Below are 15270 nucleotides of genomic sequence, written 5' to 3' on the forward strand. Positions count from 1 at the left end.
GTGTGAACACACACACACACACACACACACACACACACACAGAATCTCACACCTTCATTTTTCCTTTGGGCTCCAAGGCACCCTGTACACGCTGGTCCCTGCTCTGTGTGTGAAATATCTTATTTCCTGGGAATCCCACTAGGTCATAAGCTCCACATGATAAAGATGGTGTATTCTGTATCCACTACATTTGCCTCCATTGTCTACCACTGTGCATAATTCATTCTTGAGACAGATTTAAAGAATGGATACACTTCTCCATATTAAAAGATGGCTCTCCTTTCTGTTCCACGTTTTATTTTCTTACGAAGTGAATCCGTGAGATAGCAAATGTGAATCAGGTAAAAACTACAAAGGAGGACTGCTTATTTTGAAATGCGTCACTTCACTTGATATACAGGATAATGTTGTAAAACTAGAAACTGAATGATGGGAATGATTGGCTCGACTTTTTTGCGCTTGGATTTTATGACAACGCTTTAACACGAAAGCCTGTGTCACTGCAGCTTCGGGCAAATCCCCAAGAACTCGCATCAGCTGGACGACTCTAATGATACTGATGATGCAAAGGATGAAGGAAAAGCAGTATCTTGAATTATGGAAAAAAAGTTAGATATGTTTAACACACAGTGCTTACTGGGAAGAAACTATAATGCACTAGGTAGATATAAATTCTAGAAATAAAAGATAAGATGACTTCACGGTTATAGCTCCTATACACAGAGAAACAAGATTGAAAACCTGCAAAGAGAAAACAAAAAGACAAGTGGATGCATGATTCTGGGAGAAAATGACAGAGGCTTTTACATGTGCAGCTGCTTGTGAGTTGAAAATCCATGGCACTCTGATGGTACCAGGGAGCAGTTGGTCTCCAACTATGACTCAATTGTATTTGAACTTCAGGTCCAAATAACAAGAACAGAAGCACAAGCATAACATACCAAGACTGGCATGACACTTAATGGGAAATAAACTTACAAGGACAACTGTACTCCAAAAAGAGGAACATTTAAAAAGTAAAGCAAAATGTAAATTTAAAGATAGAGAGCTGCAACCTCAGCTCTCTGGTACTTGTTTTGGAGACAGTACTGAAAACTCTCGATTAAGAGTCTTCTTTATTACCTATAAAAGGTAATTTCTATATTACCTTTATTACTGACTGACTTTTGACCCGCAATGCTTGTAAACCTAGAGAATGCAAACAAATTACATACCATCCCAAACTAAAAATGATCACACAATGAACTACTTTGCACAAAGAATAACTGAGAGGGAATCCGTACTCCTGTTTTAGTTCAAAGGGGCAAAACATGTTTTTTCCCCCAGAACCCAGCGCAGTTTGCATATGACTGTTGAATGAAAAAATGTGCACTCACATGCAGCTGTATTTTGATCTGAGCTCAAAAACATGCTGCAAAGATCAAAGACAGCGAAAAAAGTTTTCATTTGTATTATAAATCTTTTTGTTTCCTCTCCATTACCGTGAATAAATGAGTGCTCAATTACCTATTAAAGCATTTTTAATTTCTTTCTAAAGAGAGTATATAGGGTTCTCATATCTGGTCTGGCACACACCACTTCTTGTCTCCCCTGGACCACATTACTTCGTATCTTCGCGGTACCGGCCATTGTTAGGTGGTAGTGTCATATGACCTCCCACTGTTCTCCTAGGGATACATCTTTAATGACATTGAGAGATGCGGAGCTATTATTTTAGAAAATTCTTTTAGAAGACCAAAAGCCCTAAAGATGAGGACAGGCTATTCTCTTTGTTGTCAGTGAGTAAACGTTGATCCTGGAAATGATAGATTAGTAACTTGCTATGTACGGAGTTACTGGAACAAATCATCAAACACTCTATAATCACATAGAAAATTACAAAATGTTGTACAGCAATCAACACAGCTTTGTGAAGAGTAAACCTTTCCAGAACAATTTAATTTACTTCTTGAGAGCATAAGACACTAGGTAGGCAATGAAGGTACTAACTGAAATACCAAAAATTAGAGTAAAAAAATATCAGACTCATGGACAATAAAGACAATAAATCAGTAATTAATATATTGTGCTAACTTGACTGTTACATCTAAAGGTTAATTTGTTCAAGTGAAAATCCTTTGTCTTGATTGATGAATGTAAGTCTATTGAGTCTGAATTCATGGATTATTTAATATCAGTAACCTTTTTTATCTGGTATGATTGGCACATAACATATGCTATGCCAAGTACAATGCTAGGCATTTAATATATATTAGTTAATTCTCATAACAAACCATTAAACTAAGTATTGTCTCTATTTTATAGATGAGGATTGGAACCTCCACCACTTAATCACTATTGCTGGACTTAATCACTATTCTGCTCTGCTTGTCACATTTATGTCAAGCATCTTATGCTTTCCATGCCTTTCCACATGCTTCCCTTTCTGCCTGAAGCACATTCCTCCTATATTGTTCAATCTTCCTGCTCCTGCAGAAGGACTTAGGGGTCCTGTCTCATGTTCCTGAAATACTTAGACTTTCATCAACTTAAGACATGTTTCTCCCCACTTGACTATAAGGGCACAGTTCATGTCTTGCTCACTACTAAATCCCATGGCCCAGAAGAGTGCCAGATGAATAAGTGGTCCACAAATGTTTTTTGAATGACTGAGTGAACATTGAAGACTTGTGGAAATGAAAAGGTAAACAAAACATAGTAATTACTTGTTCATTTTCCTTCTTATTTTGCACCTGTGTCAGCTGGTCATTTTGAAGGCTTATTGCAGAATTGCTGTATGCTTAGCAGAAAGGAAGCCGGGAAGAGAGAGGACCGAAACTGCCTATTGCTGGGGAAACACTCTCTGTCCTTTATCATATGCGTTCTGATACTATACTAGGAATGCAGGGGCACAAGGGGGAGGCTGGGACAGCCCCCATCCCTCCATCTGCCTCAGGCTGATGTGACTCTCAGGTTCCCTCACGTTCCCCAGACATTCTAGGTTCACCCCAGAAATGGAACCAGCCAAGACAGCAGGGCAGGAAGATTGGGGAGCTCAGCTCAAGAGCAGTGAGAGCCCCAGATCCAACCACAGTGGAAACCTTGACCTTGACGAGATGATTCATTTCTGGGTTGAAGTGTGCTGCTTTTTTTCCTGGGTTACTGGGACGCCAACTTCACATCTCAGCTTATTAACAAGCACTATACTTAAGAAACCTAGGGCTTAATTTCAATAGTATGGAGAAAACCACTGCCTGACTTCCTTCTGCTTGGAAAGTAAAGAAAACTCCTCTCAAGATCGCAGGCTTATCCTTTGATCAGGAGGCAAGGGTACCCCTTGGAGATGTCCCAGGTGTGGGGAGTGGCAGGAGAAAGGAACATGGGAATTCAGCCATTTCTTTCAAGTCTGGAAGGACAGCCATTCATCCCAAGCGGAGGATGGAAAACCCTCTTTCCTTTAGGATCTGCAACAATAGCTAGCAGATGGCACATTTTTGTCTGCTCACTGGTTTACAGGGAGAAAGACAGGTATTTTAAACTATGTGATAAAGGTAATCAAGCAGGGCTATTTTTAAAAACATGGTTTCTGCAAAGTGAGGTTGCCATGGGAATTACTTACGGTTGTTCAAAGCCAGGGTAATTACTCAAGAAGATCTTGGCTAACATCTGCTTTCAGGTTTCCTGCATTGCTTAATCAACCCCCTCGCCCCACCTTTTGTTATCAGGTTTTTCTTTTTCCCTTAACTTGTGATCTTCGGGTTCCTGGGGACTCAGTGTTTTCCTTGGCAGGAGAGTGATTCCTTCAAGGGTAGTGGGAGTCAGACATTTCACCTTGTAGGAAATTGTTAAGGGAAAGGTGTTATTGTTCCTTTTTTCATGTGAGGAGAGTCTCTGATAAGCCGGCCTCTCACCTTCTTTTCATTTCTTACCACCCTTTGAGCAAAGACAGCCTAATTTGTATTGTACAGTGTTAGGAGGGTGTCTGCATGCAGAGCAAAGGACTCTGCCATCCGCTTGACATAGACTGGCTTTTCCAAAGGCAGCTGGGATTACAATGGAAATTTCCAAGTGCTTGCTGAAAAATAGTGCAAATGGGCGCTAACAGCGTGTGGAGAAAGTGAAGGTTCCCGTGGCCGGGATTCTCACCTGGCCCTGGTCAGCTGGCTCACTACACACGTGTGGGCAGTACGTCGTTATAGACGTATATAAAGAGCTCCGCTCAGCGCTTTGGGCTGCACGGCTGCAGCAGAGCAGAGGCTGGAGTGGTGGCAGCACCGAGGACAGAGAGACTGAGAAGGCTGCGCGGGCAGAGAGGCGCAGAGGCAGAGACTGGCCTGCTGCACGCAGACTCGCTCTGAGTGGACGGGATTCTAGTGACTAACCTGCCACTGTAGGAATAAAGTTGGGTATAAACCCTTTCAGCCCAAGAATGTTGCACTGTCATTTCTTTGGTCTCATTGAATCCACAGTGAATTTGCTCGGGGCTGAAACCCACTGGCAAGACACTGGGATAAAGAGCAACCCAACCATCATTGATAACTTTCCTTGTATAAGATCACATTTTGTGTGTTTGAATCAACTGACCTTACAGACTGGAGACTGCCTGCACTCTTAAAGGAATTCCAGTCTCTTTTAGATGCTAAGTGACTTGCATACATCGATGAGCAGTGTCTTTGCTAGTTCATTATATTTAGGAAATAATAAGAGAGGCTGAGTATAAAAATAGAGAATTAAACTGTTGTTATCTTACTTTCAGTTGGTTAAAAATAACTGTTAAATGAGAAAATAAAAAGAAGCCACAAAAATAAAAGGATGTGAAAGACATCAGAAATGACATTGGAAGGTCTCTGACTATAATCCCTCACAGATCACCTGGGGAGGGATAAGGGCAGGTGCGGAAAGGGTGTGCCAGATTCTCCTCAGACCTCCTCCCCAGAGCCAGGCCCCACATATCTGTGGATAATCCTTCTTTTCCCCTCAAGAATTTCAAAATATTCTGTTTAGGAAGTATGAGAAACATCCCATTTGCTTTTAGAGAGAAAATAAATTTTCATGCACTAATTTCAATTTTGTGTTTCCAATGGGACAATGTTAGTAGGGGTTATATACAACATGTTGTGGATTTGCCACTTTGGGCATAAATGATAGCTCTCGGCCCTCTTCCTGGACATAACTGGTCACAACCACAGCCCAAACTGGGAGTTCATGCTGAAACTTTTGCTTTGAAGTCTGCTTTTGAATAAATTTTAGAAATAAACAATCTGTGCTCTAGCGTGTAAAATGCAATTTCAGACTGATTGGCCAAAACCTGGCCATTATGCTCCTACTTAATTGTCAACCAAGATAAGAACTTTTGCTTCCATGCCCTGTACACAGTATCGAATGAAATATAATTGTGGAAAAGGGATGTGACAAGTTAAATGCTAATGTTTTAAAAAGAGTAAAAGTCCTTAAGGAGAATTAAGAGATTGTGTTTATGTGTGTCTACACACACAAACACATTTCATCATCTTTCACACAAAATTTAAGGGCAAGTTTAAATCTCAAACTCAGCTGAGACCAAATTAGTGGCCTTGGAAGATCAAGCAGAAAAACCGAGAGATGACAATCACAAGGGAAAAATAGGAGGAAAAAGCAGATGGAAAAGTAATAATGGAGCAAATATTAAATGGAAATTTCCCTGGCAAATATCTTAGTCTGCAAACTGAAAAGACTCCCCATTTTGGGCAGTTCTGATGAGAAAAGACATACAAAGTACATCCTGGTAAAGTTTCTGAAGTCCAAGGAAACGTAGAAAGTCTTCCAAGCTTCCCGAAAGAATCCTGTCAAGCAACCAACTAAAGAAAAACCTAATTATGTTCAAATGTTAAAAAAAAAGAAAACAGTATTGGCATCAGACTTGTCATCTACAATCTTGGAATCTATAAGACAGAGGAATAACAACTGCAGATGACTGAAAGAAAATAAACAAATGGAAATCCTTGAACAAGAAGAGATCTACTACAAAGGAATCATCTCCTGAATAACTGAGAACCAAATCACTAAGCTGCAGCAGAGAACTGAGGAATTGGGGACACAAGAAGGGGAAGGAGAAGAGTTTCATTCAGGGAGGGGATGGGAGAAAAGAAGTAGGAGAGGAGCAAAGGCAAGGTGCTCTGGAAGTTTAGTTCTGTAGGAGGGGGGAGGATGGGGAGAAATAGAGAATCTTGGAGGACGAAGGAGTTGTAATTTTACTTTCACAGGATAATAGAGAATTAAGTATTTGATCATAAGCAACAGAAGAAAGGCGGCAACCATTTGAAGGAATAAAAAGTAAACTAGGCTTCCAAAGTAAAATGTTTGCAAGTCAATCAGATGCTTTTGCAAATGCTAATGTTTACTCTCCTTTACAAACTTTGTTAGTTCATCTCTCATTTTCTAACCATGGACTCTGAGGGGAAAAAAATTCCCTATCTACTTTTCAAATGATAAAGAGGTAAATCAGAACATGAGTCAGATAATGAACCTAGAGCCAGTCCTTGCCACATAGGAAGCACTCCTTAAGTTGTAGTTATTTTGACTGGTTTTAGAGAAACTTGCTCTGGTTAGTCTCCCTGGAATAATGACAGAGTAAGCACAGTGGAGAAGGCTACACGCAGGCCGCTGTTAAACCTGGGCTGGCCCTCTGGGATCACAGCCCGTCCTCTGCATGTGACAGAAGGCAGGGCTGAAGCGGCTTCCCACCTATTCGAAGTCGCATGGCCGCTACATGGCTGGCTTGTAGAAGTGCAAAATTAAATCCACAAATTTACAAACATTAGATTTAATGATTGTGTCTACAAATAAAACTATTCCCTTCATTATTCTCCCGCGACCTTCGATGTCAGGACCCCAGACAGTTATGGGGTTTGTTTCTCCAACATACGTGCTTAAGAAAAACCCAGTTATTTGAGGCTGTGATTCTTACTTTTTGGTCAATGTACTTGTTGTCTTCAACTGCAGACCGTTTGGAGTGGTCGCAGGAGGACGAGGAGGCTGACGGGAGGCTTCGTAGGAGGCAGCACGTGTCCTGTTGCTGGCGATCGATGAACTGCTTCATGAAGCTTTCCCTTTGCAAATGACGCATTCGTACAGCACACGTTATTCATGAAAGGGGGCAGGGTTGGGAGATTGAGGTTACGTGTTTGCTTGAGCTGACGTAAAGCAGTGACAAAAGTTCATAGAAAACAAGACATGCCAAACCAAGAGTAGTGCTTTGATTTAATTACCACAATGATTAGAGAAAGCTTCTGAATTTTCAGCCATTCCTGTTTAAAAAAATTAATGTCCCTGAAATAACTTTTAATCAATAATATTGAATAAGCGATGGTAGTTTTTGAATCCTATGGTGGTAAGAAGATACCCTTTCCCCCTTCTAGAACTCAGAATAATTAGCTCCATCTCTCTGAACTTTCATTTATCTTAGGAACATTTGAGAGATAATTTTACATTTAAAAACTCAAAATAATTCAGAAGAAACTTACCTCATTTGATCTCCAAAACATGGTGAGAATTCAAATAACATCTCTGCAGATAACCACTAATCTTGAATGTAATTTATGACTCTTGTATGCTTTATAGATTCAGGTTTAAATTCTGGGGTTTTTAAAAGCAGAAATGCAAATGTATTTCCATTTGAATTTTACATGTTAAGGCACCAGCCTCATGCTTTTATAACCTCTCCCCAAAGAATTGTTTTTAAAACTAGTTACATAAAGATGCCATATTTCATATTATTTTGGTTCTATTTGTGATCTTTGAGCTGTAACTGGGAGAATTTACTTTTAATTATTAAAAATAAATGTTCTACTGCATCTTCTCTGCAACTGCCTAACTGGAGGATAAAGTGGTAGAAAATCAAGTTAGTATGAGTGGGAAATACCATAGTTCTGCTTTAAAAGTGGAAGAAAAATTATACTGTAATCAGACATTGAATTCTAAACAAATACTGTCCAGAAACCTGACCAGTGGCGTTTCCCTATTTACTTGAAAATAAATGGGCCTCAGAGGCAATTTAATCCTTACATGCTTGAGGATCAGAGGCTGATGTCTACCTGTCATCTCTTGGCAACCTGGAGGACCTTTGCAGTTTACCTGGGAAGCCAAATACCTGAGAAGCATCTCAGGGAGAAACAGCCTTCTTGCCAAAGCTAATACAGTTGTCAAATGACTGCTCTGAATAGACTGCTTTAAAGGGGTCAATGGTTTTTAAACCAGAGGTAGAGTAGAAATACAGATAATAATACAGAAAACCCCACATCCACATGAGTTTGAAAGAAGGCTGTATTAAATTTAAGGTGAATTGTTACAGTGCATTTGAGATATACAGTTAATGAAATAGTTTAATACCTGATTTTAGGAACTGTAAAATCGGAAGGAAGTTTTGAGATTTTCACCATTTGTGGTCTGTTTGGAAATTTTTCAAAGATTCGAAGTCGCAAAGGGAGCTTTTCTTTGGTGTCTGCATTTGCTTCACTTTGCTTTAACTAAAGAAAAAAGAATAGAAGAGAATCATAAACTATTAGATTTTTGAATGAAACACATTTTTCGATCAAAAAAACAATGAGTTGTTGCATGAAGAAACAGTAGATGGCAGCAGAGCTCTACCAAGTATGCATCTGTCACCTGCCTTGTTTTCTGCTCTGCCTTCAAACTTTGAGCACCAGGAAAACAAAAACAAAACCAAATTAAACAAAAAACTAAACCAGAAAAAAAAAAAGAAAGAAAAAAACTTGTTTTATATCCATATATAAGCAAGCCCCTTTTCACACCAAACATTATTTTTTATTGTTTGCTTTTTCATTATCCCTCATGTATTTAAACAATAAAATTTGTTTTATAGATACGTGTTCTACAGTTAGAAATCAGAAGAATAGAAAATACATGAAAATCCTAAGTGGTCCTATCTGAAAAGAGGGAACCTGTGAACAAGAAAATTGGTCATTTCCTCTAGCCAATTAAAAAGAAAAGCTCAAAATGGAAACAACACATTTGGTACATAAAGGAAGAGCTTTCTATTTGTTTCTAAAGATACCTGGTAAACGTTACATTATGTGCCATAAAACAGCTTAGCAAGGAATCACAAGGAAATGGTTTTCACTTATTTATTTACATATAAGATGGTTTTTATGCTTCTACCAATGAGGTTTTAGGAAAGCCAAGACTTCACATCACAAACCAGCACGAATGCTGAGCTAAGGAGACACATAGGACGGATTTGGCTACAGAATTCTGGCCTGAGAAGAGAGGCAGCGGGCTTCTCTGCCTCCCATCCTGCCCTCTTTCCCCTCCGGAGGCTTTTTCTCCTGCCAATCTTGCTTCCTTCCTTTTACCACCAACCTCCTCTTGGGCCTCTCCACAGACAGGAATGACCTTCTCCACGTCCACCCTGTCTCCTGTCCTGGTTCCCAGCCTGCATCTTGGCCCACTGACCCCATTCAGAGAATATGTCAAATTCAGGCAGCCTTTTGGATGGGGAAAGAGATGCATGTTTCAAAAACCATTAGCTTCTTATCCCTGTTAGGTATGTTTTTACTTACAGTTGCAATCTGTCTTGGGCTTGTGGAAAGATTAGCATGAGAGGCCAAGAAAGTTTTATAACAGCAAGAGAGGTGGCAACTCGTCCCTGTACTCATATGGGGCTATCCAAACTGGCCACAGGGAACATGAGCGCTGCATTTTGGGGAAATGACCTAATTTCAATACAATATATGGCTCAGTTGTCCAGCTGGTTATGAGCTCATGGTGAGATTTCTTATTTCTGGTGCAGAAAGCATGGCTCTTTTCTCATTCCACTATAGAGACTTTTCTTACATTTTTGTTTTACAGAATATAAACATTTTGCCTTAGCCGCCTGTACATCTTATTACATTTGGTGGCTTGTCCTCAGTTTTCTGTCTTACGTGGCAATTTCCTTTAGGGAAGGGACCACTGTTATTCATTGCCTTCCTCCCTCCCAGAGTGAAACACTGAACATGGCACATGCTCAATAATTTGATACTTATGGCGATGGCCGTGATAAAGAATTAGTTCCCTGGAGTACAAAATAAAAATATGCAAGAGACGCAGGCAATTAGACAAATGGCTGCATATGTACACAAGAAGATTCATGAGGAAGAGACTGGTTTTCCAGAAGTTTACTGGCACAACTAATACCAAAATATTCATCTGTGGTTAAGTAGAAATATACAGAAAAAGAAAAAGCAGTTGATAATGTTAAGTCCAACCACAGAGAGAGGCAATTATATAAGGTCAAAGGCAGGCTGGGAAGACAGACTGGGAATAAGGTATTCCGTTTGTGCATTTGATGACTCATTGATTTATCCATGGATGCAGTTGCTTATAAATCAAGTCCCTTAGGCCAGGTTCGGCACCGAGTTCTGTGGATATAAAAATTTCCAATGCACACTATTTGCTCTCTTGGAGCCCACATTATGATGGATAGAGGTCTCGTAAACCGATAAGGACAACAGATACAACGGCTACTCAGCTGAGACATGAAGTGTGGCAGCACAAGGTGAGGAGCAAGGGGAGACATGAGAAACATGGGAAGGTGTTACTTCTATTTTGAGACTTCTCAGGCAGCAGAATGGCTATGCACAATCAAGTTAGTCAACCTTGGGGCTCCGGGCATACCGGGGCTGGTATGTGTATTTTATGAGAATTAAATGTCTTCCAAGAGACACAAGGGAAAATGGTATATTCCTCAAGACTTGTCACCAAAACACAAATCTGGGGCTCCTTCCTGAAAACCTCCCTGCTTGCCCACTCTCTCATCCCCACCAGGGCTCCCTAGATGCCCCTGGGGGTTCTGCACTTCCTTCCACGCTCTCACCATCCATTTGGCTCCTTTGAACCCGTTCTCCATCTGCAGCAGTAGCAATCTTCTCACCTTGGGCTTAAACCCTCAATGGGGTTCAATGCTGTTAAAACAAAACTCTTAATCTCTAAGCGCTGCTGCTCATGGGGTCCTTGCTGCCTGTCCAGCCCTGAGGACACCACGTCCGAGCATCATCTTCTGGAGTTCTCAAAGGTGGCGGGACCCTCTGCTTCAGAACCTTTGCATATGCCTGGTCCTCTGCTCTTCTCTTCCCCTTTCTCTCCCGTTCTTCATTATCTTTGGCCTGCTCCACTAGCAATTCCTCTCACCAGCTCACAGCACCCAGGGGTGGACCATGTGAAATTGCTGTTTGTGTAGGTCAAAGCAGTCAAAAAGTCGCAGTTTCTCATGATTCACTCTAATACATATTATATTAGGTTCCTAGGACTGCCATAACAAATACTACCAGACTGATAGCTTAAAACAAAAGAGAAATTTATTCTCTCGGTGTTCTAGAGACATGAAGTCCTAAATCAAGGCATCAGTAGAGCCAGGCTCTCTCTTAAGGCTCCAGGGAGGAATCCCTCTTGACTCTTATCAGCTTCTTGGCACTTCTTGGTGTTCCGGGCTTGTGGCCATCATTCCAGCATCTCCGTGTCATCACACAGCGTTCTTCCCGGCGTGTTTCTGTGTCTTCTCAATCTCCCTCACTTTTCTCTTACAAAGACACCAAAGTTGGAGATTAGGACCCATTCTAAACCAGTATGATCCCAACTGATTATTATATCTGCAAAAATCTAATTTCCCAATAGGACCCATTATGAGGTTCCAGGTAGACACGAATTTTGGGAGGACACTATTAAACCTGCTACATACAGCATTCTTTGAAATTATAGTGTGTGGCCACTGGAACACTGTATTTCTTTTCCCTGAGACTGTAAACTTTAGGAGGACAAGGATCATGTCGGGGTTTTTCATTGTTCCATTTTCAGGGCCTGCCATGGTATTTGACACAAAGTAAGCTGAACAAATATTTGTTGAATAACTAATTATACTGATCTGGTGGCAGAGCTCAATTCTCCAGCAGATAACTGGAAATACGAGGCAGATAAGGGAAATGAAAGGATTTACAGTTATATCCTGATAGGTAGAGAGATAAGCAGAAAATACCTATTTACTGACTGAATGAATTTGTTGGTGTGGAGTATGGGTGTTTCTAGAGTCACAGAATAAAATAAAATTAGATTCTGTGGCATTTAAGCTAAGTTTATGTCTGCCATTAATGAACTGATGAATGTTTAGAATTGAGCTTGGTCATAAAATTTTGTGACATTTAACCAAACATCCTAGAGTATGTTTAGCATATGTAGTTTACCAGTATTAAAAATAGAATTACCTTGCCTGTAGTGATGCCTATAGAATGACTCATGTCTTTCTAATTTGTCTAGTTCTTTATATTGCCCAAAGCTTATAAGCTACTTCTAGGCAAGACCCCACTTTTAATTTACTTTTATTGCACTTTCTAGAGAGTAGAAATATAACAATTGTTGGTGAATAAATGAATTAGAATTCAGCATGAGATGATCATTGAACCGTAAAACTACAAAGAGCAAAGAAGCTCTTTTTGATGACTCAGAAGGTTCTTCAGGATCCTGAAAATCATCTTCTCGAATATCAGGCATTATTGCTCCATAGATGTGCGGAGGGGCCAGTTAAAATAGACAAAGATGAGTGGTTGTGTGAATGGCAGAAATATAGGACCTCACTGCTGAGGCTCTAGACAGCATCCTCTACAAGCAGGAAGGGGCCTCTTCCTGAAGCAGCTGCCAAGTACTCTTTTCTGTTGTTCGCAGTTAAGCAGCATCAACTAAAGATGAACCTAAATCTAGTGGCCCAGCAAATCATCTCTTGGACGTATACCTGCTAGAAGTGTGTGCATGTGTGCACCACGGCCATGCCCCCCAAAGCCCACAGCAGCACCATCTGTAGGAGTCCCCAGCTGTAAACTCTTCAAATGCCCATCAGCAGTTGAATGGAGAGTTAAATTGAGATATATATAAACATTTAAATCAATGAACTACATCCAACCACAAGAAGTTGGGTGAATTTCACAAAATAATGTTGACTGAAGGAAGCCAGATAAAAGAGTATATACAGAATTACTCGGTTTATGTAAAGTTGAAAGATTCTATTTAAAGTTGAAAAAAAAAAAACCCAGACAATACCAATTTTTGCTGCTTAATCTCAGGAAAGCGATTACCCCGGGATGGGGCTGAAGCATAATAAAAGGGAAGGTAGGGAGGGCCTTTCAGGGGCAGTCAATCTTGATTTGGGTGCTGGGTGCATTCAGTTCATAAAAATATAGCAAAATGCATTTTTCTGATGTATTTCATTGTTCAGTAAAAAGGGCAAATTTTGCAGTTGAACAAAATCATTAAATTCTTGCTTCAGTGCTACTAATCACCAGAACCTTGACCATTTCTCCTTCCCCAGTCTGTGGTCTTAACCAAGATACAAAAAGAGAAAGAAAAGAGGAAAGCACAAGATGGGACGTGTGTGTGTGTGTAGAGTTGGGAGGAAGGGGAAGGATGAGGCCACCAAAGAAAAGTATGGTACTTGGAAGCCACTATTAAGTTTCTTTAATACGTCATAAAATGACCTTCTATCTTTTATCCAAATTCTTTCTCCTTCTTACATTTAAGCACAGATTTTTCTAAGACTAAATTTCCTTTGAGGCAAATGAGTGAGGAATATGGATTATATTGATTACATTGGGTCATAATTTAAGATCATTATACTGTGTCACAAAAACAGGCCTTCCAACATATAGTAATTATAGTTGTAAATGTCCACTTAAAAATTATTTCAAAGGTCATGATTCTTGAATGGAAGGGATATAGTGCAGACAGCCCCAAGATTTTATTCTTTATATCATAAAAACTTGCATAAAGAACAGTACAAAGGAAGGAGTGTATAATGGCTTCAACTGAGCGTGGAGTGGAGTCTGGCTGCAACGGAGATCAGATGATAGCTCGGTAACAGACTCACATGGTTAAAAAAAAAACACACACACATTTGCAAAGAAGAAATTAGAATCAAAGAAAAAAATTTCAAACCTTGAGCTTTAAAAAATATAAATCATCTAAGCGCAGTGCTTTTCTATGGCTCAGCATCTGTCTTGCGGAGATATCATTACACATCGGGCGGCTGAAAGCCTTTTGCTTTCCTTGTGCTTCTCAAGAGAGTTGGGTGTAATTGCTCTGCATGACACATACCCCGTTCTGCCTCATCGCTTAAATCTTCCATATTTCAGCCTGTGCTTTTTTTCTGTTAAAATATTCAAACATTATTCAGTTTCAGTTCCTTTCTGAGTGCTGTGACAAACAACTGGATGGAAGGATTACATTAAATAAAAATTTTTGTAATTTTGGTGGGATTTTCTATGAGAAAACAATTTACAAAACATTCAGACATGGGAAAGATTCACATTTAAAAAATCTAGTCCATGCTAGTTCGAAAAATGTGCATAGACCTGGCTTAATGCAACTGAGGAGTGGGTGACTGTGCCGTACTTGGAAAATGGCCACCTTATCTGCCGTCTGGAGAAAGGAGTTCCTCTTTGTTACCTGTGTAAATTAAGGCTGAATTCTCTGCTCCTTCATGTGATGGCTGTGGCTGTTTTTCCCTGGATCTATATATGACACAGTAATTCAGAATCAAGATCCTTCTTAAAGCTTAAACTATCATTTTTCAAGGAAGTTGCTCTTGCTGTTCTGCATCTGTGATTTTACAACCTGTGTCACACGACTACTGGGTTAAAACAGACGGGATAGCTGGAGTAACGATCAAACATACTGGTTTATACTAATATTCCTGGTTACTATAAAACTTTGATATACAAATATGAAGACTAGCCCTCACTAGCCTGTTGGGTCCAATAAGTAGTTTCTTAGGAGGAAGGACCTTTTCTTTATTGCCCTGGGCAAAAGTCCGTCAGCAAATAGGACAACAATACTGTATGCTTTATAAATATTTCTTTTAAAAAGTGTTTCTCACTAATCCTGTCCCCCTTACAAAAATCTTTAGTAAAACCAGTTCTTCTGAGGTCAAATTGGGGTTTTATTGATGTAAATTGGAGGGCTCTATTTCTTGGTTCATAGGCCATAGAAACTACATTTTAATAGGACAGCTGACACCCCAAAATATTCAAAGTAATTTCATAACTTCAGCTGATTAATGGCATGTGGTGTTTCCTTTCCTACATCTCTCCATGGAGTCAGAGCTGTGACTTGTTCGTCCTCACAGCATGCTCCAGAGGAAAATGGAGAGCCGAGATCTGTCCCAGGGGAGCTGGTGCGCTGGGCGATTAAGTGGCTACTGCGCGCTTCCTGGCTTGGGAGCCCAGAGCACTTACCACGTGCTGCTGCTTTTATGCCATTTTATGATATCCCTAA

General features: G+C 40.1%; 1 protein-coding gene across 6 annotated transcripts in view; it reads right to left on the reverse strand.

Annotated features, from left to right (window-relative positions):
* Positions 1–15270, reverse strand: part of NALCN (sodium leak channel, non-selective) — a 290775-nt gene that overhangs the window by 69978 nt on the left and 205527 nt on the right. For all 6 annotated transcript variants that reach the window (XM_036893731.2, XM_036893732.2, XM_036893733.2 and 3 more), the window contains 2 exons: positions 8347–8483; positions 6926–7067 (listed from right to left, as the gene is read on the reverse strand). In XM_036893731.2, the coding sequence (XP_036749626.1) occupies positions 6926–7067; positions 8347–8483 (279 nt within the window). The remainder of the gene's footprint in view (positions 1–6925; positions 7068–8346; positions 8484–15270) is intronic.

This window comes from Manis pentadactyla, chromosome 17, assembly GCF_030020395.1.
Source record: "Manis pentadactyla isolate mManPen7 chromosome 17, mManPen7.hap1, whole genome shotgun sequence".
NCBI classification, from domain to species: domain Eukaryota; kingdom Metazoa; phylum Chordata; class Mammalia; order Pholidota; family Manidae; genus Manis; species Manis pentadactyla.